Source organism: Anser anser (assembly GCF_964211835.1).
Source record: "Anser anser genome assembly, chromosome: 1".
Classification (NCBI taxonomy): domain Eukaryota; kingdom Metazoa; phylum Chordata; class Aves; order Anseriformes; family Anatidae; genus Anser; species Anser anser.
In genome coordinates, this window is record NC_139720.1 from 43,542,661 (window position 1) to 43,567,091 (window position 24,431).

Sequence of the window (24,431 nt, forward strand, 5' to 3'; positions counted from 1 at the left end):
GGGAGCAGCGGAGAGGAAGCGTTAGGGACTGACCGCAGCCCCCATTCCCTGTTCCCCTGTGCCACCTGGGGAAGATGTAGAAGAGGGTGGACTGGGCAGAATGTGTTTTTAGTTGCTTTTAGTTCTCACTGCTCTAGCCTGTTAGTAATAGGTAAAAAAAATTACATTAATCTCCCTATGCTGAGTCTGCTTTGCCTGTGGCAACAACTGTGCTGTCCTTATCTCAACCCTTGAGCTCTTGCCATCGTATTTTCTCCCTCTCTTCCTTTGAGGAAGGGGAGTGAGGGGCTGTGGTGGAGCTCGGCTGCCCAGCAGGGTAAAACCACCACAGCACCTCTCGGTTCCAGTGGCGAAAAGCATCCACAAGGCCAGCACGGATCTGGCTCTGTCGCAGGGGCCTAGTGTCAGGCTCTTGATGCCTGCTCTCACTCTTCCTCCCCTCACCCTCCCCTTTTTTATTTTTCTCTTTATTTTACAAACTGCAGCACTGCTGCAGCTACTGTCACCACCACCATGGCCACACACCCCACACCCCCCCGTGGCCATCTCCAGTGCCACAGCCCTGGCCTCTGCCTGTCCCCCACCACGAGCAGCTCTGTGACAAGGATCTGGCTGCCCAGCACGGAGGACGATGACCAGCACAGCTACATGGCCAGCTGAAGGCCCTCCATCCCCTGCACCGAGGAGCCCCACAGCGCCCACGTAAGCACCCCTGTGAGTCTCAGTGTGCTGCTGAGCTTGTCCTCACCCTCCAGCGGTCCAGCATCCCCCCATGCTGGACAAGGAAACCAAGGCTGAGGGACTGGGGGTCCAGCAGCTTCACAGCCGCTCCTCAGAAAGAAGCCCCCTTCCCCAGCCTCCCCGCAGGCTTTTTGGCTGTTTGCTCAGCAATGACCTCAGCTGAGGCTGTGGGAAGGGAGCCAGGTTTTGCTCCTGCTGGCGGAGCACGGGACATGAGGTAGCACACCTGAATGGCCCCTCGGGGGACTGAACCCTCCTCTGCCAGGTGGCACCACGGCACCAGCGGAGCTGCAGCAGGCAGTGCAAATCCTGGTGGCAGCTGTCAGAAAGCAAACCCTGAAGCAGAGGATGTGTTGCTACCTCCTCATCTCAGTGTCTTCTTAGCTCTTTCAAGAAGCTGGCCCCTGAGTCACTTTGGGAGCCGCGGCTTGCACCCAGAACATGGAGGTGAGAGGCTTTGCAACCACTTTCCACAGTCAGCAAAAGCCCGGTGCAGATAATTTCAAACACCTCCTGTTCTGCACAACCCCCTTTTGCAGAAGGAAACAGAGCAGGAACAACAGCCACAAAGCAGCAAGACAAAATACTAGGAACGTGAAGGACAAAATCAGCTTTTCTTTCTCGGGCCCCATTAAAAGAAATAGATTTGCTTTCCATCCCATTTGCTGGGAATGACCCTTGGGGGATAGCTCAGGAAGGAGGGCAATTAGCAGAACTGCAATATAGGAACTGCCGCTGTGCTCCCATAGGGGTTAACTCCTGGGCTTGGTGTCCACATCCCTGTTCTGCATCGTGTTCCAGAGCAGCAAGGGGCCAGGGAGCTCCAAGAAAAGCTACACAAGGTTCAAGACAGATATTACAGACTTTTACATCTCAGTTTTCCCCTCATGCTCATGGTAACACTTGCTTTTGCAACACGCTGCTGAAGGAACAGAACGGGATCAGGTAAGGGAGGCAGGGCTTGGCATTACAGCAGTTGAGCACAGCGATCAAAGCACTTGCTGTAGGTGCAGGCACCTTCATTTCCATCCATTTTACCCATGTGGATACATATTTCTAGCTCCAGTCACAGAAATAGTGAGAAAACGCACTGTGTTCTCAGCCTTTTCCTTATGAGAGGACACAGCTTTTACCCAAAGGCCAGCACCTCTCCCCCCAGAGCACTGAAGAGTGCTGCTTGCCTGAGTCTGCCGGAGCCAGCCAAGCCAACCTCCCACAGCCACCCCATTCTCACCCCTCACACAGGGGGTTATCTCACACAGGCCCAGAACCTGGAGGAATTTAAGCAGAGAGCACAGGCGCATTGGTGTTGCACATACCACAGTTTATTTCATCCAGTGCCCCACACCCTTTCTTTTCCATCAACGCTGCCTGCAAATCTTGTGAGTAAATGCCAGCTTTTCCTGCATTTATGCCAAGCATGTGTGCCTCTGCCAGCTGTGGCACATGTTGCCGCCCCCCCCCCCCCCCCATTAGTTAATTAGTATTAGACTAACTCCACATCATTGACTTCTCCTGACACTGGCACTATTTATGGTGTAGTCAAGTGTGAGGTCTGGTGAGAAGGGATGAATGATGAACTGTCTCCTTCAGCTAAGAGCAGGTAGGAAATGATCAGCCTTAGTTGAAGGAAAACCTTTTCTTTTTTTTTTTTAAATCACCTAAAGAGATGTGTTGATTCTCAGAGGCTTGAAAGAAGGAGCAGAACCAGCTTCTGTACTCAGAAGCAGCGCAGGTAGGTGCCACAAGCATGCACACAGATGAACAATCCCCCGTAGAGAGGTTTAGGGGCACCTGCTGCTACTCCTCCGAGGCAAGAAGGGGTGCAGCCCTACCCCCAGAAATTCAGCACAGCCCCGATTGTTTGTGCTCTTATAAGTGCACAGCCTTCAAACATGTGAACGGTGCACACAGTCCCACTGTTTTACCAAAGGGAGGAGAGAAAGGAGGGAGGAGAAAGGGAACACATTCCACAGGGACTTCATGGATTGTATTCATTTCCAAACCTAGCCTATTTAACTAGGAAGAGAAGGGAAAGGGACAGGGAAAGGAAGGGAAAGAGGGAAACTACACAGGCAGTGACAGAAAAATTACAATAAAAATATGCTTGCTCCCTTAAGCAATGGCCACCAGGGTCAGCCACACGACACAGACACTCCAAGCCACGGCAGCGGGGGAGTAGTATATTAAAATACACATCGGCCACACAGTGCCTTCAAGAAATGGACTCGGAAGAAGAAACAAGGGGGAGCACACCTTGCCCCTCTGTGACCTGGCAGCAGCAGAAGGGGGTCAAGCACTCCCCTGGCCTGGAGAAGCAAGGGCAGCAGTAGCAGCGTAGCCTCCCTCCTGCACAGTGCTGGATGCTGTCAGGCAGGAGTCACAGTCTAATAAAATAAAGTTAAATGGACAACGGGGTTGATCCTGATGAGAGCGCTTCTGGGCTCTTTGTTAGGCTTGGCACACCCTTGCCAATGCTACGGAAGTGGAAAAGGATTCTTCTTTTCAATTCATGCAGAGCTCAGAGCAGAGACTTAGTCTAGCGTAAGCATCTGCCCTGCAGAGCAGGGAGTCACTTCATGAGGAGTGGAATTTAAAAAAAATTCAGCAGGATTTGTCCAAGTTTATGAAAGCAGAAGGAAGGACAGACCTCCTACAGGGAGAATAAAAAAAAAAAAAGACAGCATGTCTGCATGGGCTCCAGGATCTTCTCCCACTATGCAGCTCCAAGTTCTCTGCTGATGACAGTCCTATGAGGAGGGAAGGGCACAGCGGCATCTCTTGCCTCTCACAGCTGGTGGAGGGTTTGTAAAAGCATGTGGCGAGCAAATGAACAGGAGTCAAGAGCACGGTTTGGTCTGTGGAAAGAAGAGAATTATTTAAAATAGCAAAGTTTAGAAATTGTTCTGTATCAGACTTTAAATGATCAAATAAACACTGTTTCAAATGCATTGGGCTTGCACGCCCCAAAAGCTATATCTTTTCCCCTCAGTTCTCTCTTCTTAAACCCCTCCCTGACCTCTACACAGATCACTGCTTCCCATTCAGAGCACGGTGTAGAAAATTCTCTCTCCTGTTGTAGAGTGGCCAAGAACCAGAATTTATTTCCATTGGTACAAAAATAGGCAGCAGTCTCCTCATCTGTGCAGCCCAGTGTCTCATGCTTGGTAGCAGGAAGTGGTTGGGAAAGGAGCCCCCCTTCCCTCCCTGCGATGGAATTTTCCATATACATTAATCATTTAGGGCCCCCCAAAATACACAAGACATGCCTGCTTATATTTGAATATTTTCTCACCAAGTCCTCTGCTACCTTTGATCCGACAGCAACTCAGTCTCTGGAATTTTTACGTCTTCACAAAGAGGCAGTGTAACCTCTTGCTGTCCCTGCCCCTTAAGCCAAGAAACATCTGACTCACTTGCCCGGGCTGCCTCTCACGGCACCTTAGAAACAGCTGCCAGGAAGTGCAGCCCACGGGCAGAAAGCGCCTGGCACGGAGCGTGCAGTAGTGAGGTCCACCTCAGAGAGAATAAACTACTCCTTGAAACTAGACAAGGGAACTACACAGTCACATCAGGGTAAAGGTGGGGTTAAATCTCCCCAACATTCCCATCATCCGCCAGTAAAGTACACTGCTGTTTCCATGGGCTAATTGTTCTCCAGGCATCACACACTTCTAACCATCTGCACCCACCCATTAGGGAGTTTCCGCTAAAGAGTCGTAATCCAATGCCTTCCGCTGCTCTGAGAATGAAAATCACTAATTTTTACACCTCTTGCACCCCAAGACAGCAAGATAGCCTTTAATAAGTAATAGCAGCAAGTTCTGCTCAATTCAGGAGAGAAGGGGAGCAAAAATAGAGTTGGAAATATCAAGATAAGAGCAAAGAGTTCACATTTTACAGTGCACGAGCAACAGCTGCAGAGGTTGATCAGTGCAGGGCTCCACGCCTGCTGCAGATTAACAGAAGCACAGCCTGGGGAAGAGTTAGCCACCTCTATCCCCACCAAAGCCATTCAGTGCCCTGCACATTCAATAACATAGCAGGACACCATTACAACTTGCAGTTTGTTTTCGAAGTGGCTGGATGAGGTGTTTCAGTAGTCACGTTTGGAGGACCTGGCCCCCCGCTGTACAGATCAGGCTGTTTTTGTCTAGGCAGCTCCCCATTTCGGGGGGACAGAGTACCTGAAATGCTGACACTGATCACGGCCAAGCTCCCTCAGCCTCCCCCCTGACATGAAGCCTCCTTTAACGAGCTCGAAGGAGCTTCCTACTCGCTGTGGAATTAAACTGCCTGTCGCTCTGTGTAGACTGTTGAAAAAGGCCAGTGATGTGATCCAATCCAACAGCAAAGAGCAGGAAAAAAAAAACACCGGAAAAAAAACTCCCCTCAAACCAACACAACCTCTGTCACAAGAGAACAGAGGTGCACACACATTCAGCATTTCCTCCTGAAGAGCTATGAGAAGGCACATGTGGATTCACAGCTCCCTCTTGTGTCCAAAAAAAGAAAATGAGGACAGACAGAGAAGATGGATGCTGCTTACAGCCTGTACCCATGATCTTGTTATTTTTTGAATAGAGAACGCTACCAACATCGCCACAGACTGCTGCAAAAGACAGGAAGAGAATGACTACTCCAGAAGTAAGCCACTTACAGCAAAAAGCAGGAGAGCTCTTGTCTTGGCAGCTGCGAGAACCTTCCAGCTCTACAAGTCCACAAGAGATAACTGCAACCCTAAAGGAAGTACCTAGAAAACACCACAGGAATGCACACCAGCTAGCTGCGAGCGACTGACTCATGGGTTTGACAGTGTGGACGTAGATTTGTTGTAGGAATGGAGCCCACAGGAGCTCGACAAATCACTAGATTAACCACACAGAGGTCTCATTTACAGTTCGGATGTCGTTTTGTTCTGTTTCAATTCCAATCAGAGACAATAGGGCATAGGTTAATCAAGGAGCTATTTTAATTGGACTTTAGCATTCCTGAGCAGGCAAGTGCAAAGGATTTAACAGCTGTTCTCTTTGTTCCCTCAGGGAAAGCATTTTAAGACGTTCATAAAACACAAAGGTGTATTGCTTCTATACACCTACTGTTAGCTTCATTACGCTGCACAGGACCTAAGTTTCCTGGTGATCTCACATGCTGTCTACCTTTACTACTAAACCTTTACTACTAAACCTTTACTACTAAACCTTTACTACTAAACCTTTACTACTAAACCTTTACTACTAAACCTTTACTACTAAACCTTTACTACTAAACCTTTACTACTAAACCTTTACTACTAAACCTTTACTACTAAACCTTTACTACTAAACCTTTACTACTAAACCTTTACTACTAAACCTTTACTACTAAACCTTTACTACTAAACCTTTACTACTAAACCTTTACTACTAAACCTTTACTACTAAACCTTTACTACTAAACCTTTACTACTAAACCTTTACTACTAAACCTTTACTACTAAACCTTTACTACTAAACCTTTACTACTAAACCTTTACTACTAAACCTTTACTACTAAACCTTTACTACTAAACCTTTACTACTAAACCTTTACTACTAAACCTTTACTACTAAACCTTTACTACTAAACCTTTACTACTAAACCTTTACTACTAAACCTTTACTACTAAACCTTTACTACTAAACCTTTACTACTAAACCTTTACTACTAAACCTTTACTACTAAACCTTTACTACTAAACCTTTACTACTAAACCTTTACTACTAAACCTTTACTACTAAACCTTTACTACTAAACCTTTACTACTAAACCTTTACTACTAAACCTTTACTACTAAACCTTTACTACTAAACCTTTACTACTAAACCTTTACTACTAAACCTTTACTACTAAACCTTTACTACTAAACCTTTACTACTAAACCTTTACTACTAAACCTTTACTACTAAACCTTTACTACTAAACCTTTACTACTAAACCTTTACTACTAAACCTTTACTACTAAAACATTTATTAGTATTTTGCTGGCCTGGAGCCTTCAACCAGCCTACATACACGCACAGACAGGGACAGTGTCCATTGCCTGCAGGTTTTTCTCAAAGGTTGCCTAAGTTGAGTTACAAGGTGAGCTACAAGGCTACTCCAGGCACTGCAGTCTGACATAAGCATTAGCAGGGCCAAAAGCAGTGAAGCAGAGTCCCCTTTAATGTATTCTCCACTTCAAGTGATTTAAATCCTGTTTGAAGTGGTTAGGTCTGATAGACAGTAAGCAGTACTAGTTTTGATCAAGATGGCTCTGCATAATTAGTGCTTGATAAAGAAGTAAGCCATTGTCTTCCTCAGTCTTTTATTTTAAGGCTGGTATTGGATCCTCATGCTGTAGGTATACATTTGATCAGCAAGCAAGATCACTGGCAGACAGCAATGACAGTATTGGCAGTGCAGGAAACAGCAGAAATCCTGTTAGGTGGACAACTTCACATGGCAACTCCCGAGACATCTTGCTTAAGCATACAAAGATCAAGCTGGAGGTGTGTTTGTTTAGTTGCTAAAGCACAGGACCATGGGCGGGTACAATGCCTAATTCCTAGTCTGATCAAGCCTAACAGGGGACACGAGATGAACTGTTCCACCCGAGGTGCCTGTAGGGTAGCATTTACAGATGTGTAAACAAGCTAGTTACATAGTTTTATTTTCCAAAACTCAGAGCAGCTGACAGCTAGACACATGCCACTACCATGCATCAGCTTTCACAGATTCAGCCACACCACCATTTGCAAAAATTCTTCTTCCCTTTCACAGCAGCCTGCTTCCAACCCTAACAGAGTTAAGAAAGGACTGACTGCCAATATTTGACTGCATCCCTCTTGTCCATGTTTTGTACCAACCACAAAGTATTTATTTGATGCCCCTGCCCTTCAGCAGCACAAACTCTCAAGTTCCTGCATATTCCCACACCATGAAAATCAGGAAGGTTTGAGCCTTGTCCTATAACCCCTTAAAGAGCTGTCCTGACCCCATATGGCACATTGTCCATGATGAACCAAATTGCCACCAAATTCCAAATGGATTTCAGATGTCTTTTTTTTTTTTGGCTAATTTGCCAATTCTGGACTGTTCCTCCCCTTGACTGCTGAAGAGCAGTATTTATTTTTTCCTCTTGAGAGAGAAGTATTATATGGGGGTGTTTCTTCTAATTCAGATGCTAAAGTTCACACTGATTTAATTAAGATGATGTATGGCCTCCACAGCTGTTGGACTTACTATGTTTTACAACATTAAAGAAACTAAAAAGGGGTGTGATTCTATACCTGTACTAGAAGTAATATTAAACAGAAGCAGACAGTGAAAGCAGCTTCTTCAACACTTTGCTCTCAGTTTAGCTTTCAAAAAAAAAATCACTAACCCTGTTGCTGTCATGGTAGCAACAGTTTCTTTTAGTAACATACTTGGTCTTTGTGTTTTGTACTGTTCTGATCTGCTACTCTTCAGTGTTAACACAGTGTGACGAGTCAGGTAGAGCTCTGCTTGCCCTCCGTACTGCTTCAGAGCCAGGTAGCTTGCCTGGCTCATTCCATCAAGACGTGTTGCTCTAAACCTTGCAAACTACAGTAAGCAAGACAAAAGTAGAGGCCTATGAGAATATTAACCCTTATTTTTAGAATAGGTATTTCATCGGTTCTAACAGAACAGTTGATGGGCAAACTGTTAACTCTCACTAACTCCCATGGAGAAGACTGCATTGACAAGTGTGATACTCACTTTGTGACAAAAGCTGTGAGAACTGGAGCCAGGGATTTGGGGAAATAATCTTGCTGGACCATATGGTTCAAAGTCATAAGAATACCATAGAGGCTTGGGACAGTTTTGATCTTCTCCTCACTCTGAAAAAAAAGATAAGACAGAAATCAAGCATCAGATAATCACTACTTTATCTAATTCACTGTAGCTGAGAAAGGCAATGAATCCTCTGTAGAACGAAGTGCTCCCATGCATTGTAGGAAAGAAAACTGTACAGTGTTCCTCAAGACAAAAGGTAGCCAACTCCATAATCTCCCAGCAACAGCATCTGAAATACAGCAGGATCAATAATATTTTAGTATATATCGATTAGGTATTAGTCATTAATAGGATCAGCAATGGGGAAAAGGAAGTAATGCATTCACAAGCGGAACAGAAATCTCAAAGGCTCTATCAAAATGCTCCTCTGTGGAATTTGACTTGGCTCCATCAAGAATTGAGTTACCTTAATTACACTATTTTTGTCCTGCATTATTCCATAGTTCATTTTTATACCACTTCCAGTTCTTTGTCAGCCTGCCTCCAGAACTTGGAGCAGTATCCCCAGAACTGGTTTCACAATTATGAATAAGGCAAAGTTATTGTCATTCCTATTACTGTTCCCCTGCTTACACAATAAGCAAGTTCTTCTTGCTCCTAACATGATGCTAACCTACATGTCCCAACTCTTAAGTTGTTTTCCATTATTTCCCCAGTACCCTCCCACAAAACCCTCCACTCCATAGACAGGATCTAGACCTGCATTCCTAGGCATATGACCTTATATTTCATGGTGCTAAGAACAGCCGTTACTCATGTGCTTCCACCTATGTGGGACAAAGTTCTGGAAGCTGCTCCCTCTCCAAGCATGTCTAACTTATCAACAGTTCTCAATACCACAGATGACAACTGGTTGTCTGACCCTCGAGGGCATTACTATCAATATCACCTCTTGGTCTGCAAAAGTTCTTCTGGAATACAAGTCTGTGCTTTATGCTTCACGTTATTTTCTGTATCGGGTAAGATGCAGATAGATGGTAGGCCCCAAAACAAGCGTTCTGCAGAGCAGAAAGCCATTTTGTGTTCTGTAGACCTGAGAAGTGGAACACATGTATCCAGCATGTCAACAGCTTTCTGCTCCCTAAACTGAATATTACTGGAAGGAAATCCATAAACCTAATTAAGAGTAGGCTGCTATAACATAAGTTACAGATATTCTGATGTTTACAGTTGTCTTGGTCCAGACTTCCATTCTCAGTTTCTAGGACTTGAGAAACACTGACCTCATAGTACAAGTAGGCAAAAGTACTTAAGTCTGTAGACAGAACCTCTCCCCAAGTCATCTCACTGAAATTAAAGCTACAGGTAGTCTGACACAGTTTGCAGGTTTTCTACTGACCCTTCCACTCTCTCATGAGAAAGTTTATTCCATATGAAGATGTATTTGACACTGGCGAGGAGCAAAGACACACTAAAGCATAAAGTTTAATGCTACCAATCAAACATGAGTCGCTAGATATTTGGTTTTCAGTCATGCTACCGAAAGATACTCTAAAGGACCACGTTAATTAAAAATATGTCTAGGAGTCTAATGTGTAATATTATAGACATCTGTAAGAGTCCACAGTCCAGCAGCATAGACTCTCACATGACCCTCCCTACCTCTAGGGGATGATTGAGATTGCAGAGCACATTAAGCAGAAGAGGTAAAATGAGCTGACACCACCTTCATCCTAATGCGATCTTGCAATTTGCAATTTTTGCTGGTCCTGCAGACTTCTATTGTCCCTGGGCATCAGGCATGCACAGGCACCCAGCTGCTTCCATGGCAACATAATTACCCACAACCCAGCCAGTCTGGTCTTCAACAGCCCAAGCAGACCATAGCTTAACTCTTTCCTGCTTCCTCACCTTAAGTAGTCCCATGTGGATCAAGAGTCTTGTGACAAATGCATCCGAATTAAATGTGGCAGAAGTGAAGGCTTTCCTCATCAAGGCATCTGAAGAAGAAATAAACACATTGCGGTAAACAATATGGAAAGGGACCCTGTTTCAAATTTCAAGAACAAGATTAATCATATAGGACCTCAGGAAGTAGCCGTTGAAGGACTTTTGGGAGGTAACCTACCTTAAGAACCTAGTTGTCTCTACAGGGACTAGGTAGAACCTCTGAAATTCAGACAGATAAAACCCAGTGCTTTAATATAAGGCCTGATACAAGGGCCTACACGGGGGGAAAAAAGCAAACCCCACACTGTCAAATTTCTGATGCAACTTGACCTCAGTCTCATGCACCACAAAATGCTCTACTCAGTGCCTTTGAACTTGCATGCACATGTGCATACATGCACAGACAATTAGCTGAAATAGAGCAGTAAGAGCTAAAGCCTTGAAATTTTAAGGCCAGCAAGATTTCACCTTTGATTAGGAATCAAAAGGAGTGAGAAAAGTTGTTCAATTCTTTTCTGGGCTCTCTTGGGCCTATATTCTGCTGTTATCTATGGGCAAACTAGTGCTCTATCCTCTCTTGTTTAGAAGGTAGACAAGGCACCCATCTTGACTTCTGACTGTTCTAGTTTCTTGGAGTGACAGAACCCACTGCGGCAGCTACAGAAGTGTCAGTAACTGGGGACCTCATCATCAATTCATGGTTTCTTTTCTGGAAGGAAAGTAAATGCCAGGCACTACTTTTCCTTAAGAAGCAGTAGTAAGGAACTACTATCACGATAATTACCTACGCAAGCAGACTTCAGGCAAGGTGTACATCCTGTGCTCCATTTTTTGTTGGAGACAACTCGTAACGGGCATCAGACAAGGCCACCACTCGCTCAGTGAAATGCCAACTGATTAGTTTTGGCTGGTTGGACCCACACGCAACTCCAGGGAACTCTATTATATTACTGTTTTATAGACAATAGCTAACAGTTTCACCATGTCTACGTATTCTGAAGTAAGCAAACTGCACATTTTTTTTGCAATAAATCACTCTAAATGGCCTTAAAGATAATTGATCCAGTTCTTTTGCACAGTACTGATAGGTAAGTCATGTACAGGAAAACTCTACTGCTGGGGGATTTGAAAAAAAGATGAAAGACAGTGGTAACTTGCCCAGGAGTTGTTCAGAATTTCCATTTCTAAATGAGAAATAGAAGGGATACTATCAGTCCATGCAAAAAATCAGACCTAACTGTGCTGTAGTATACAGTGAGGAACAGTCCCTTGCTGTATGTTAGCCTCTGTGCCTTGTCCCATTTTGTAATGCAAATCTTTGCTTCCTGAAGAGATTAAAGAGGTTTCAGACTGATAAGAAGTGACACTAAATAAGAGGCCTCTCTTTATACTCTTAATACTAAACAGGGAAGCTATTCCCCGCAAAACACTTTTTCAATGAACAGCCCTGAAAAAAAGCTGACTGTGGGACACAAAACTAATGGCTATTGACAGGATAGCATCAAGGAGATCCACTACGACAGCAACTAAAAGAGACACTCCTCACTAAGCTTTGGAAGCACAAAATCTGCTAAGGTCAGAATGAGCTTCTACTTTCACTCTGCACAGTAGCATGGCACAACTTGGTACTGTGTTATCTGGGGTTTCTTGGTGCCAGGGTCACAAAAATCAAGTGGCCTGGCCCCCAGAAGCCTTCCCTTGCATTGCATCATGAAGTAGATAAACGCCCAGTCACCTGTTGTTTCATGCACAGCTGTTTTTACTGGGGCTTCATCTTTGAAGACTGAAGATATCCTTAGGAGAGCTGTAACTACTTTCTCTACATCAGATGTATCTGTCTGAAAGACAAGGAAAAATAGAAATAAATAAGTCAGGGGCCATTAAGTTCACTGCTAGCCAGATACAGAAGATAGGTCTCTGCAACAGCAGCGACAAGAATTATAGCCTCCAGCTGACTGATACCAGTTTTTTCTTGGCCATACTACAAAGCATAAGCAACACTATGAAACAAAATTAACTCTGTGTAGAACCTCTGATGCCAGTATAAGCATTAACCACATCATCTGCTTCCTTAATGTTCTTCAGGATCGCTGGGGAGAAGATGCAAAGCTAGGACTCAAGAGAAGGTTATCATCTCTGGGAATTAAATGATGCCAAGAGAGAATCAAATGGAGCAAAGCACTGTCTCACCAACCTGCTGAGCTATCAGCACAGAACACTTTGGTCCTAGTCGCAGCAGCTTCTCTGGTGACGGGAAAGCAAGGAATGTGGCAACATCCACAGGAGGAGATGGCACTGGAGTTGAATCCTGAAACAGGCAGAATCCATCTCAAGCTTACTCTTAGAAGCAAATAAATTGGTACAGCAGCAAAGGCACATGTCTGACTCGCAAAGGCACATCAGGTCTAAATTCGTTCTATTTGAGAACTATTTGAAGCTGGAATGAGTCTAGCTGCAACAGCCACAATATGCTATCATGACCATATGGCATTGCATATACAATGTTTCCACCATTTTCTGGGGATGGGGAGACTTTCTACCCACGTTTGTCACAATGGCTGCTCAGCCTTTCCCTCCACACGTGTGCACATGCACATTGTAACAAAACATGTTTCCAAGTCATGTTTTCTTTATTTCCTGCATGTTATCCTCCTCCTTGTTACCACAGAGCCAGTCCACACAGGCAGGCATGTGAACTCCTGCCAGCACTTCAAGTTCAAACTCACTCCAGATCTCATTTCCTCCTTCATTCTCCGCCAGGTGAGGAGACAAATGCATACTGAAGTAAGCTTACCTGTGAATCAATTATCTTCTTAGGAGTCAGTGAGTCCTGTTCTCCCTGTCCTCTCTCCTTAAGCTGTTGCTGTTCTTCCTCCTCCTCCTCTTCCTCCTCCTCCTCCTCTTCTTCCTCTTCCTCCTCTTCATCATCCTCCTCTTCCCCTTCATCATCACTAAGGTTTGAGAGTTTACATGTTACATTAATTACATACTAGCAATTCCTATACACCAGAACCCATATATTTTTTTTTCCCCCGAGGACTAAAAAGCAGCCTCCCCCCTCAAATCTTGCTGCAAGAAGTACATCTCCATCTACAACAGATTATGAGGCCACCTCAGGCTTCAGTCACCTACTTGACAATGGTGAGCCAAGAGCCAGGAACGCAGTCAATAACCAACACCGAGATAATTCCATTGATGAAAATGGGGTATGACACTTATCCTGCTTAGGGAATCCCTTAACGGTACTTGACACTGCACTCAAACCAGCATCCACATGCAATGTTACAGTTCTTATCGTAAACCAGGAAGGTGAATGAAAATACCAATGAAAATTAATGGAAAACTTCTCATTTAAATGCTGGTGCCCTGCCTACCTCAAAGATCCCAGCACAGCTGCCATATTGAAGCCTTCAAGGATCTCCTGCAGTTGCTCACATCCCTCTTCTCCCAGGCAGTTACCTAGATTTGTGGGGGAAAGGGAGCAGATTTAAAAGATGCACACAAGTTTGTTCTTGGGGAAATTGTTATTGATTCTTGTCTATCTTATTTCTGAAATCGAACAGTTATCAGTCATTTCTACACAACACCTTGGAGGCAACAATGCAGAGGTTATCAAACAGCTGTTAAACAGATTTCAGAGGCATTACACAACATTTGGAGACAGGCAAAAGCCTTAATTATTCAGTGTCTTTGAGAAACTTCCTGCTAGTTCTATGAACAGTTCTTGGTCTCAGCAATCCAGGAACAAGGACACAGCCCACCACCACTGAAATGCAGAGACCCAAGGTATGAATGGCAAAAAGCCAATGGTGGTCAAAGTCTCCTATTCTTCTGCAGGGATACACACTGAGGATTTTATTTACAACTCTGAAATATCTGAGGTCACATTGAACAATTTAAAGTTTTATTGAAATGAGTTATGGGTATCAATTCAATCTTTCTACCTTACAAGACATATTGAAACTTTTTTTTAACTTTAATAATTGACTGAGTTCATGGCTTAACAAAGCTTTCAGGATCTAATCGTTTCCTATCCCTGTGTCATCTAAGTTCAGCTACTCTCGCATACTGTTTTTTTAAATGCTGAAAATTGCAAGACTAGCATAGGTGATACTGTCATTCTTCCTAGTGGTTTCTAGTTGGGATCAGACTAGATGTGCTTTTACCTAGCAAATTCACTTACCATTGAGATCCAGCTTCTCCAACTCTGCCTTATCTTCAATAGCTTCAGCAACAGTCAGAGCAGCATCTCGTTTGATCTCACAGAAGGACAAATTCAGTTCCTAAGAAGTAGAAGAACCTTTGTTTACAGAATTCCTGTAATACCTATCATCCCCATAAGCTTCACAGGCTCACAAGCTTTCTGGAAAGATTCTCATTTGAAGAAGTTCTCAGCAAAAAACAAGATTTTTCATTGGAAATAAACAATAGGTATCTCTACCTCATATACTTAGAAGTGGTGTTTTGAGACATACCATCATTAAAAGCAGCACTACTGAAGTTAAGTGGTTACCTAAAAAAGCCACAAGGACCATGCCATTATGAGTACACTACACCAGCAAAGCCCTGCTGCCAGTCACATGACTAAGTCATAATTTACACACCAGCAAGCCTTACTGCAGAAGGGTAGCTACTACACTAAACAGACTGCACATTCGCCTTTCAGCACTTACACTGCACATTAATACCTTCCAAAGAAGCTACAACTGGTACCACATCTGATAAAGACAGCCAGCATAGAAACAGTGTGGACAGACTAGTAAGAGCACAGTTAATCAACTGCCAGGCACCATCCCCCACCATTCCACATTGTGTTCCATCAATCCTTTCCTGGGATGAGATTTAATATTAACAACAAAAGGGAAGTAGTCCTTGAACAGAATGAATCAGCTATTATTGCCTCATACTACTCTCCCTTAACCACTTCTGCTCTGGAAAAAAAAGGATTTAATTTGTGACTGTTCACATAAACACTCCCATTAGAAATCTTAAGTTTTCCTGGGAGATTCAGAAATAAATTCCAGTGGAACCAGTAGAGGCCTGAGCACAGGATCTCACACCACGAAGTCCCTACTTCGTTTTGTACCAGATTCACATACGTAGATAAACATTAGCACTCAGCTAGACTTTTGTTTTTGACTGTAAGCTTGCAAGAGTAGGAATTGTGTTCAGCATCTGTCCCAGGGCAGTGGTGACCTGTGAGAGGTGTTTCTAGAGATTCTAGTTTATTTATACTACTGACTGGACTTAGGCCTGTCTAGAATGTTGTCAAATGACAGTAATGTGCAAATACTGATAGGGAAGGCTATGGTACTGCCAAAAAACTAAAAATATTTGGACCTTTGATATATACCCTAACAAAGAACGGCAACAGCTGTATAAATACTGAAATGATTAAGAGATTACAAGATGAAGAAGGACATTTCAGTCTGTTCTCGTGACCCTCTGAGATTCTCAAAGCAGGTATTTGCATTATCAGACTTCTTAAACAGTACTTGCTGTTGAACTGAAGCAGCAGCTTCAAAAACATCAAGTGGAGCCTAAGCAGATGCCCGGTACACCTCTGTAGAATAGTCTTAGCTGGATGTGCTAATGCCTCTGACCTACAGATTACTGGTTTTGGTTATGAGCACAGAGCTGCACTGAGTTGAATCCCACTTTAAAATAATCAGTAGCAGTAGGAGAACGGACAGAAAACCAGGGAACTGGAAACAAGGCATTTTCAAAAGAGATTCAAAGCTGAACAGCGGAAGGCAGTACCTTTAATTTATGAAGCCCTTCTTTAACAGCATCTGCAATAGCAACAGCACCCTTCGAACGCACCAGGCAGTCTCCAAAGTTGATCACTTCAATCTGTCTTAGCGACTTCAGTGTCTGCAACACAGCACAAATTTGACAGTATAGACAGGGCAAGTAATCAAGTGTCGTATCACTCCTGGAAGGCCAACTTTCCCACCAACCCACACACTGATGCTAACTAACTATATCTGAAGAGACTGGGAGGTAAGCAACAAACAAATTGTTCATAACTCACCTCTGCCATGGCCACAGCTCCTTTCTCTGTGAAGGTGTTGTCATTCAAATTTATAACCTTAAGCAGTGAGTTGATAGCAAAGGCCTGGGCCAGTGCAGTGATGCCTGGATGGTTGATTCCATTCTGTGGCATATGGACCTCTTCCAGAGTCCCAATGATCTGGGAAGGGATGCAGATGAATAAAAGGCTGTTAGGAGACATACTTCAGCTCAAGAGTATAGTGCTCCACTCTTCAGGATTTGCTCAGAATAGTTTTCTTGCAACTTAGAAGTCCATTAGCTCTTCTGCACAGAATTATTTATCAGCAATTATGCCACAAGTTTAAGTGAAACTGCAGGCTCACAGCAAGTGTCAGATTAATATAAAGCCCCAATTCCAAGGGTCCTGCTAGTGTACCTGCTCTAGGTACCTCAATACAGGAGTTCCCTATCTGTGGTATAACAACCCTCAGACAGACCAAGAAACATCACTAAAAATGAAACTTTCTTCATTAAGATCTACACTTCGCACTGACACAAAAGTATACATTGACAGGACAGTGTCAGCTAGAGAAAGCTAAGCACCGTTTAGAGCCCTCATAGGATGATCCTGGCAAAACAAACAGGTTTCTTCTGCCAGATGACTGAACAACTAGCCAGAAAAACAACTGGTACCTGATCACCTGTTATTCCTACCACAGTGCCAGATAACCTCCATAAGCACAGAAGGAGGAAGAAATAGGACCAACAGTAAATTACTCAGGAGATGCCTATTCCTCTCTCAGCTTTACACAGCAGCTAGTTGTGTGTTTGGAAACTTAGGTCACAGAAACACTCAGTCATCAATTCTAATCATACTCAAAGACTGCAGTTTCTGCAGCAAACAGCATTGTGACTGACAGTCACAGTCAGTGAATGGACAGCCTGCCACTGCCTCCAAGTTGCAGCAAGCCCTGTGTGTGTTATCTTTAAAATTAGCACTTAAGCACACCTTGCTCCGACCTGTTGTCACAAAGCTCTGGTTTGGTACTTACCCCAAAAGCTTCAGCCAGGGCAGTGGCACCGTCATTCTCCAGACGATTTCTGCCAGCCACGAATATTTTCAAAGCAAGAGGCTTGCCCTGGGCACTTGATTTCCTGTGACACTCTTTCAGAGCAGCTGCCAATATCTACAGGAAGCACAAGTAGTTTATCCTACCTCAGCATCTCATTCTGAAGGCATCCAAATATTTTCTATATCCAGCTCTCATGCTATACTTCAGACGCTGCTGAAATAAACTTGCTTCTACAGTAGGGTATACAATAAAATTCTGTTACTACAACACTTGATTCATGAACAGGTGATGCATTTATGAGCTATACCTATTAACATTTCATTTGTAAATAGGTAAACACAGAGTGTCTTAGCGATAATGACAATCGGTCCTGGTTTTCCTGCTTCATCCAACAGGCATCCTTCAGTGCTAGGCTTAGCAATACTGCTCTCTCGCATCCAAGGAGATTAGATCTCTCGACATGAAATCTAAGGTTTAGGATTGACCTGTTTTCCTATCCTGGAAAAACAGATGAGATTATTCTATTTCAGGAATTTATCAATATAAACACAGAGGGAAGGGATCTTGACAGACTGGAGAAGTGAACCCACAAGAATATCACCAAATTCAAAGGGAAATGCCACGTCCTGGGGAGGAATAGCACTGTGCAGCAGTATATGCTGGGGGCCAAATGGTGGCAAAATAGCTTGGCAGAGAAAAACCTGGGAGCCCTGGTGGGTGAGGAGTTGACCATGAGCTAGCAATATGCACTTGAAGCCAAGAAAGCCTACTGGCAGGCTTTGGGAGAAGGTGGTGTAAAGAAGACTGTCAGACACAAACATATCAGATAGATGCAGACGAAATCCCACTTAAACACAGACCTATGCACACAAACCCTTTTTATTTTGAGGGCTGTTAGACACCAGGTTAGGTTATCCAGAGAGTCTGCAAAGTCTCCATCCTTTGAGGTGTTCAAAAACTGACTAGACACAGCCCTGAGCAACCTGTTCTGATTGCCTGGGACAGGAGAGCTGGACTAGACAATCACCAAAGATCCCTTTCAGCCTCAACCATTCTGTGATTCTGTGTAGACAAGTCTGCAGCCAAGTCCTGGCTCTGACCTCATTCCCAATAAGGAGACAACCCTTACCTTGCCCCCACCAATGCCCATGCCACAGTTATTGAGCTTGAGTTCCTGCAGGGTGTAACACGCAGGGCTCTTCAGCAACGCCTCGAAGCCACGCACACCGTCTGGCCCAAAGGCATTGTCACTCAGGTCAAGCTCCACCAGCTGGGCTCCAGCAGTGATGAGTGCGTCCCCCAAAGAGATCTGCAAGGAAACAGATGGCGGGGGTGGGAGGGAGGGAGCGGATTGACTCTTCCTGACAGCAGCACTGCAGCAGTAAGGTGAGCCAGTGATGCTGCAGAAAATTTCCACTTTGAAGACATTCTGCAAAGCTGCACGGGGAAATAAAACTTCACAGCTAAAGCCAGAGCAGGAGCTCTGCAAATTAAGCTAAAGATAACTGCAGGGCAGTCATCAAGAAGTATCCCATCCCTTTAGGTCAAAAACACATTTTTTCAAAGCAAGTTTCCCCTCTACACTGCTTAAAGTATTTCTTCATTCTGTTAAGTGCATCATGTTCTTGCTCCACAGAGCTCAAGGCTCAGGGGCTGAGCTCTGTAATGCTCTTGGAAGAAATAGCCATATGGTTTTATTTAGAAAGCTTAGCTCCCATACTGCCTATCAGATCATGAAGATGCCTTCCCCAGGGACAAGCTTCTTCACTGATAGAGAACTGCATCTGGCCTTTTATCAACTCTTCCCCACTTCATACAGAAGAAGCAAAAAAAAATCGCTCATGTATTCTGAGACACTTAGTGTTAACAGTATAGAGAAAAACTCTGTGCTAACAGTCTCAAAAACATACTCCCACAAAAAACATGACAGGTGAGAAAAGTTATATTAGTCAGAAGTCTCAGATCTAGTTTTTACTTACCAAAGCAGGAGGGATCTCAGATCTTAGCCTCCCAGTGAACATGTCACTCCAATGACACCTCTAAAATAAGAAACATATACATGGAAACCATTAAAAATATTTAGGACAACACAGTTGTACAGAGGTTTACACATACAAGCTGCATTACATCACTGTGAACACCTTAATGTTGTCTGCCTTCCTCTGAGCTTGTCATTTGATTGTGCTAAGGAGCTATGAGAACTGATGTTATAATTACTTCCCTTAGAAGGACATAAAGCCACCAAAATGCATATTGTAAATAACATTATACAAGGATTGTTGCTTGCATTTGAGCTGGAATTCTTTTCCACTGAGAAAATTACCAAAGGAAAAAACAGCAGGAAACTGAAGGATGTGTTAGGAACGTAGAGTTTACTAACATACGCAGCTCAACAAGCTGGACTTACTTGAAAAGCCACACTTGCATGATTAATGTGAATCAGTGTTTTATATTCCTCTCCTACAAAGAACAGCGCCTCTAGCAGCACAGCATCCTCCTAACTTTAGGCTAGGATAGTAGTGGGGAAACATAGCTTGAACACTGACAAACCTCCTGGTGCATTTCCTCCATTATTTGTTCATTATTCAGGCATTATATGAAGCCTCGTTCTCCAAAAGATCTGAGACAGCTTTTCCATTAGAACTTACGTTTTGTTGCTACAGGTCTTTGTTTGTAAATAAGATCTGTAGATGCTACCTCTGCAGAGAGGCTCTTCCTTGCACGGCTTCCCAGCTTTAAGATTGGAAGCCTTCTGAATGGGAAGAGTTAGGGATGCAGAGAATGCTCCCACTATCCTGAAGTCTTCAAGTTCTGCTATGTTTTCATATGGTTGTTCTTAGCACTGGAAGAACAAAGCAAGCTTTTGGGCTAACTCAAGGCAGGCTACGGCAAGAAGAGTACAGAGAGTACAGTGTTTCTACAGCACTTCTTCCCCTTCCACCACCACCACCCACTTGAGGGTCTCACCTTGAGCTCTGATTTCTTCTCCAGGGCTTTGGCAATAACCTTCGCTGCCTCCACACCCACTGTGTTGCCTTCCAGGCGCAGTGCTTCCAGGCCATCAAATTCTTCAATTTGTTTGATCACTTCTTCGGCTGGAAAGAGCATACAGTCTTGTTGGCCTTTTAACTACCATCTTCGGTGCCACAGTAACACACTGATGCAGCAATACTTGGCCAGTTCTACCCTTAGCAAGAAGAGCTGAGCAACGTTACCTGAAAGAATCCTGAGACAGCAATGGAGAACTGAACTAAAGTGTCAGGTCACTAGAGAGAGAGTTCTCCATTCACTGTCCTTCTTTTTCATAATTTATTACTAGTTCTGTTATCACACAGCCATTTTTATATTTGAGAAAGTAAGTTTGATTCCTCTGCCATTCAGCACATTATAGATGTATGCACTCCTCTGCCATTCAGCACATTATAGATGTATGCACTCCCAAACTAAGACACGAGGACTAAGCTAAAAGATAACAGCAATCAGCACCCCATCAACAGGAACAGGTTCACACTGACTGGAAAAAATAGATGTCTGTTTAGCAAACATTGCAAGGCAGAACCATTTGACTCTAAAATATTCCTATGCAAGACAAGGGAAAGCTCTCTCCCGTCACTGGCACTTGTTGTCATTCCCAAACTCCAAATCCTTTCCCCACAGCTCAGTGGCTTTGCACTATTAAAATGGCATATAGAAAGCACCACCTTCGGAGTCAATAGCAGAGGTACACAGCAGAGCAAATAATCTCTCTGAAGAACATGCTGTTTCTTCATGTGGCAGAAATGCTGATCTAAATATATACACTTATTCTACTGATATTTACCACGCTGGCAGTCACTGTAAGACATTTTTAACTGGGAAACACACACATCAGCTAGAGAAATGTCCCGGGAAAAACAAAACAAAAGTGACAAAACAACACAATAACAACAAGCCAAACAGATTAGAATTTGGAAAGAAAAAGGACTACAGCAGCAGGCTAGCGCATCAGCCCATTCCTTGATGCAGGTCCCTGAAGCATCTATTTGCTCTGAGTGCTATCATGCACCTGCTTACTGCATGTAAAAGGAGCACTAACTCTTAATGCACAGTGACTGTCAAAAGCACTGGGAGAGAGCATCAAGAAAACAATAGCTACATGTTAAAGAGCCAAACCCCAACTCCTTCAGCTGTAGCACTGCCAGGGTACCAGGTCAAAGCAGGGTACAAGAAGGGAAGGAAATGTCCCTATCAGAAGCAGCTGTAGCCACATAACCCTTGTATCACACCTAATATTATGACAGCTTGGCCACACAGGACAAGCAGGAGGTTTACCACAAGACTTTAGAATTGCAGGGAGACACTTCCCAAACACAAAGATATTTTCTCTTACCATCTTCAGCTGTATTCAGTTTAAGGCTCTGGCCTTTGAAGCTCAGCTGTCCGCCACCCACTTTGGTTTTGGCAAGCGACTCTGCAAGCTTGGTGATGTCTTCTGATGCCATTTTTCTGCCTTCTCAATGTTAAGAGCTGTCAGTTAAAAGAAATTATCAACACAAACTACAACACGCACTCTGTATTAAATCTGTATTAATAATCATCCTTATTTAAACATTGATGTGTTTTTTGTTCTCAAGATATCTAAGTGAGCTTTCAGCATCATTAGTGTTTTCCCCAAAGCTCACAACAGCCAGGCTAGATTAGCATTTCAAAGCCCACCAGACAGCGTTGATTCTTCCAATACCGAAGTGACTTGGGTTTTGTTGGAGTTGTTACACTTCATAAATAACCAGTAGCTAAAACCACTGACTAAGACCACATTAAGACATGAGTCTTGGGTGCAACACTTCCACAATTAAAATGTAACATTCCTCTCTCTCCCCAAACCGCATCCCTTAATTATGCATGCTGCACATTTCTCCTGTTCTCTAAACCAAGCTAGAACAAACAACAGTTTTTCCTTTTCAGCGATAAACCCCGCAGTGCCCACATCAGCACAGTTCCAGAACCACTTAGTTGCTGAAAAATCACAAGCATTGTACACAAAACTCTCTCTTATGGGTTCTCTTTCTCTTCAGTTGTCCCACAATTTTATCACATGCAGGATGATCTTACACTGACAACGGATTACTGAATGTTTCACTTTGAGGCCACCCATACGTAGTTGCACCATTATTTAATGAACATCACTGCGTGAAGTGACTGGCCTCCTTTCCTTCAGCAGGAGAAACAGAACATGGTTCTTGGTTGCACCTCCAGTAGGATTAGAGCCTACGCGTAACTAGTGCTTAGGAACAGCATACTTATAAAAACAGACTTCATGTGTCAGAAAGGGATGAAAATCCTTCTCCTACACAGACAGGAAACTAGACCTCTTCCATTCTTGTCTGACTTCAAAGAGGACCCATAATTTTGCAGCTCTTTAAGCTCAACAGCACTGGTTTTAAAACACCCCCTAAATGAAAGCTGTACATCCATCCGTTACTCCTGCTACCTAGCTGTGAAGCATTTGCCTTCAGTTCCCCCAGGGTAGAGCTTCGCTTCAGCTTTCATTAACCTCCGTATTGCTTCTGGACACAGAGTAAAAACCATCTCCACGGTTCACCAACACCACCTTTTTAGGTTGAGTGCTCTCTCAAGAGGGTCCTACCAACCAAAAGATGCTCCAGTACCTTACTCCACTCCTTCCAGGTCACAGACACCATGCTGATGGACATTCCTGACCTCTCACAATCCAACAAGAAGGAAGAAAGAAAGGATGATCTCCGGTCCATTAAGTCATTAACACACGGGATTAATGACAGATAGGGTCCAGAGATCTGTTCACCTGGTTTAGTTCTCAACTTTAGAGTAGCTCATCACTCTTCTATGACGATCTTCTATGCCCTGCAGGTATACTCACACCCTCTACTTCTCCCTTCCTTAAATCCCCTTTTACTTTCACCTTACGCTCTGGCTACGTCCTAATTTCACCACACCAATTCACCGTCACATCCTGAAACGTGTTTTATCGCAAACGCCAGCCCAAATCAGGTTGACCTACCAGAGCTCTCCCCGCTGCCACTTCTTCCACGAGAAAAGCTTTTAAAAAAAAAAAAAAAAAAAGAGAGAGAGACAAAACCGCAAAGTTAGCTATAAAAACACGACCTGAGGAGCGGTTTCCCCGCCACGCGGGGGCTGCCCGAAGCCGCACGCTGCCTGCCGGCGGCAGAAAGCCGGCGCAGCCCGGCGCCGAGCTTACACCAACCTCCCGAGGCGGAGCCCGCCGAGCACCGGCGGGCAGCCCCCGGCGGCTCCCCCGCAGCCCCCCAGCGCCGCTCCCCCCGGCCGGCGGCCCCCGCCTCCCCTCACGGCCCGGTCTCCCCTCACGGCGCCCCCCCCCCCCCCCAACGGCCGCCGCCCCGTCACCTCCGCGCGCCTCCGGCCCAGTCCCCCTCGCGCCGCCGCTGCCGTTGCCGGAGAGGGCGGGGGCCGGGCGGCGGGGGGAGGCGGAGGATTTGAAAGCCGGCAGTTGGGGACCCGCCGCTCCCGTTGGCCGCCCGCTCCGCCGCGTCGCATGGGCCCGCCCCTCGCCTCGCCGCCCGGCGGCTGCGCGGGGCCGGGAGGTGCGGGGCACGCCGGGATGTGTAGTTCGGAGGGGGGGGGAACCGGCCTGGGCCTCGCGTCCCGGCCCTGGTACGCCCAGGCCTCCTCCACAAGAGCCGTTTGGTGAAGGGGTCACCAGGGGAGCTGCGCGGTGCTCCGAGGGCTCCCCAGATGTCCACAGCGTCGGACAGCAGCGCCTTCGTCCCTGTCACTTTAATAGTCCCTGTGCACATCTCATGTTTATGCTTGGGTTTGTTGTCAAACCTTCCTGCTAACAACAGCATTTCATTCGCTATCGTTCCTTCTTAGGGATGGAAAAATCGTTTTGCTTGACGGCTTTGGGTGTACGTTATG

At 44.7% G+C, this 24,431-nt stretch overlaps 1 protein-coding gene across 2 annotated transcripts; it reads right to left on the reverse strand.

Annotated features, from left to right (window-relative positions):
• Positions 1-2,044: 2,044 nt before the first annotated feature.
• Positions 2,045-24,055, reverse strand: RANGAP1 (Ran GTPase activating protein 1). Of its 2 annotated transcripts, none has more exons than XM_083815187.1 (17): positions 23,901-24,055; positions 23,536-23,573; positions 21,886-22,022; positions 20,484-20,611; positions 19,496-19,555; positions 18,646-18,825; positions 17,496-17,630; positions 16,484-16,642; positions 16,210-16,323; positions 14,633-14,732; positions 13,824-13,908; positions 13,244-13,400; positions 12,644-12,757; positions 12,185-12,287; positions 10,411-10,499; positions 8,482-8,603; positions 2,045-3,599 (listed from the first exon to the last, which is right to left on the reverse strand). In XM_083815187.1, the coding sequence occupies exons 3-17, from the start codon at positions 21,995-21,997 to the stop codon at positions 3,530-3,532; spliced, it is 1,728 nt and encodes a 575-aa protein (XP_083671313.1). In that variant the 5' UTR covers positions 21,998-22,022; positions 23,536-23,573; positions 23,901-24,055; the 3' UTR covers positions 2,045-3,529. The 2 variants fall into 2 exon arrangements, with proteins under 2 accessions (XP_083671313.1, XP_083671314.1); XM_083815188.1 differs by lacking the exon at positions 2,045-3,599 and adding an exon at positions 6,808-7,361.
• Between the last annotated feature and the right edge of the window lie 376 nt (positions 24,056-24,431).

Excerpts from the sequence above, each read along its gene's own strand:
- RANGAP1 (XM_083815187.1), bottom strand. The coding sequence starts at position 21,997 with ATGGCATCAGAAGACATCACCAAGCTTGCAGAGTCGCTTGCCAAAACC. Across the intron at positions 16,324-16,483 it reads GAGCTGTGGCCATGGCAGAG|ACACTGAAGTCGCTAAGACA; the intron begins GTGAGTTATGAA and ends GCTGTGTTGCAG. Across the intron at positions 8,604-10,410 it reads TCCACATGGGACTACTTAAG|AGTGAGGAGAAGATCAAAAC; the intron begins GTGAGGAAGCAG and ends CTTTTTTTTCAG.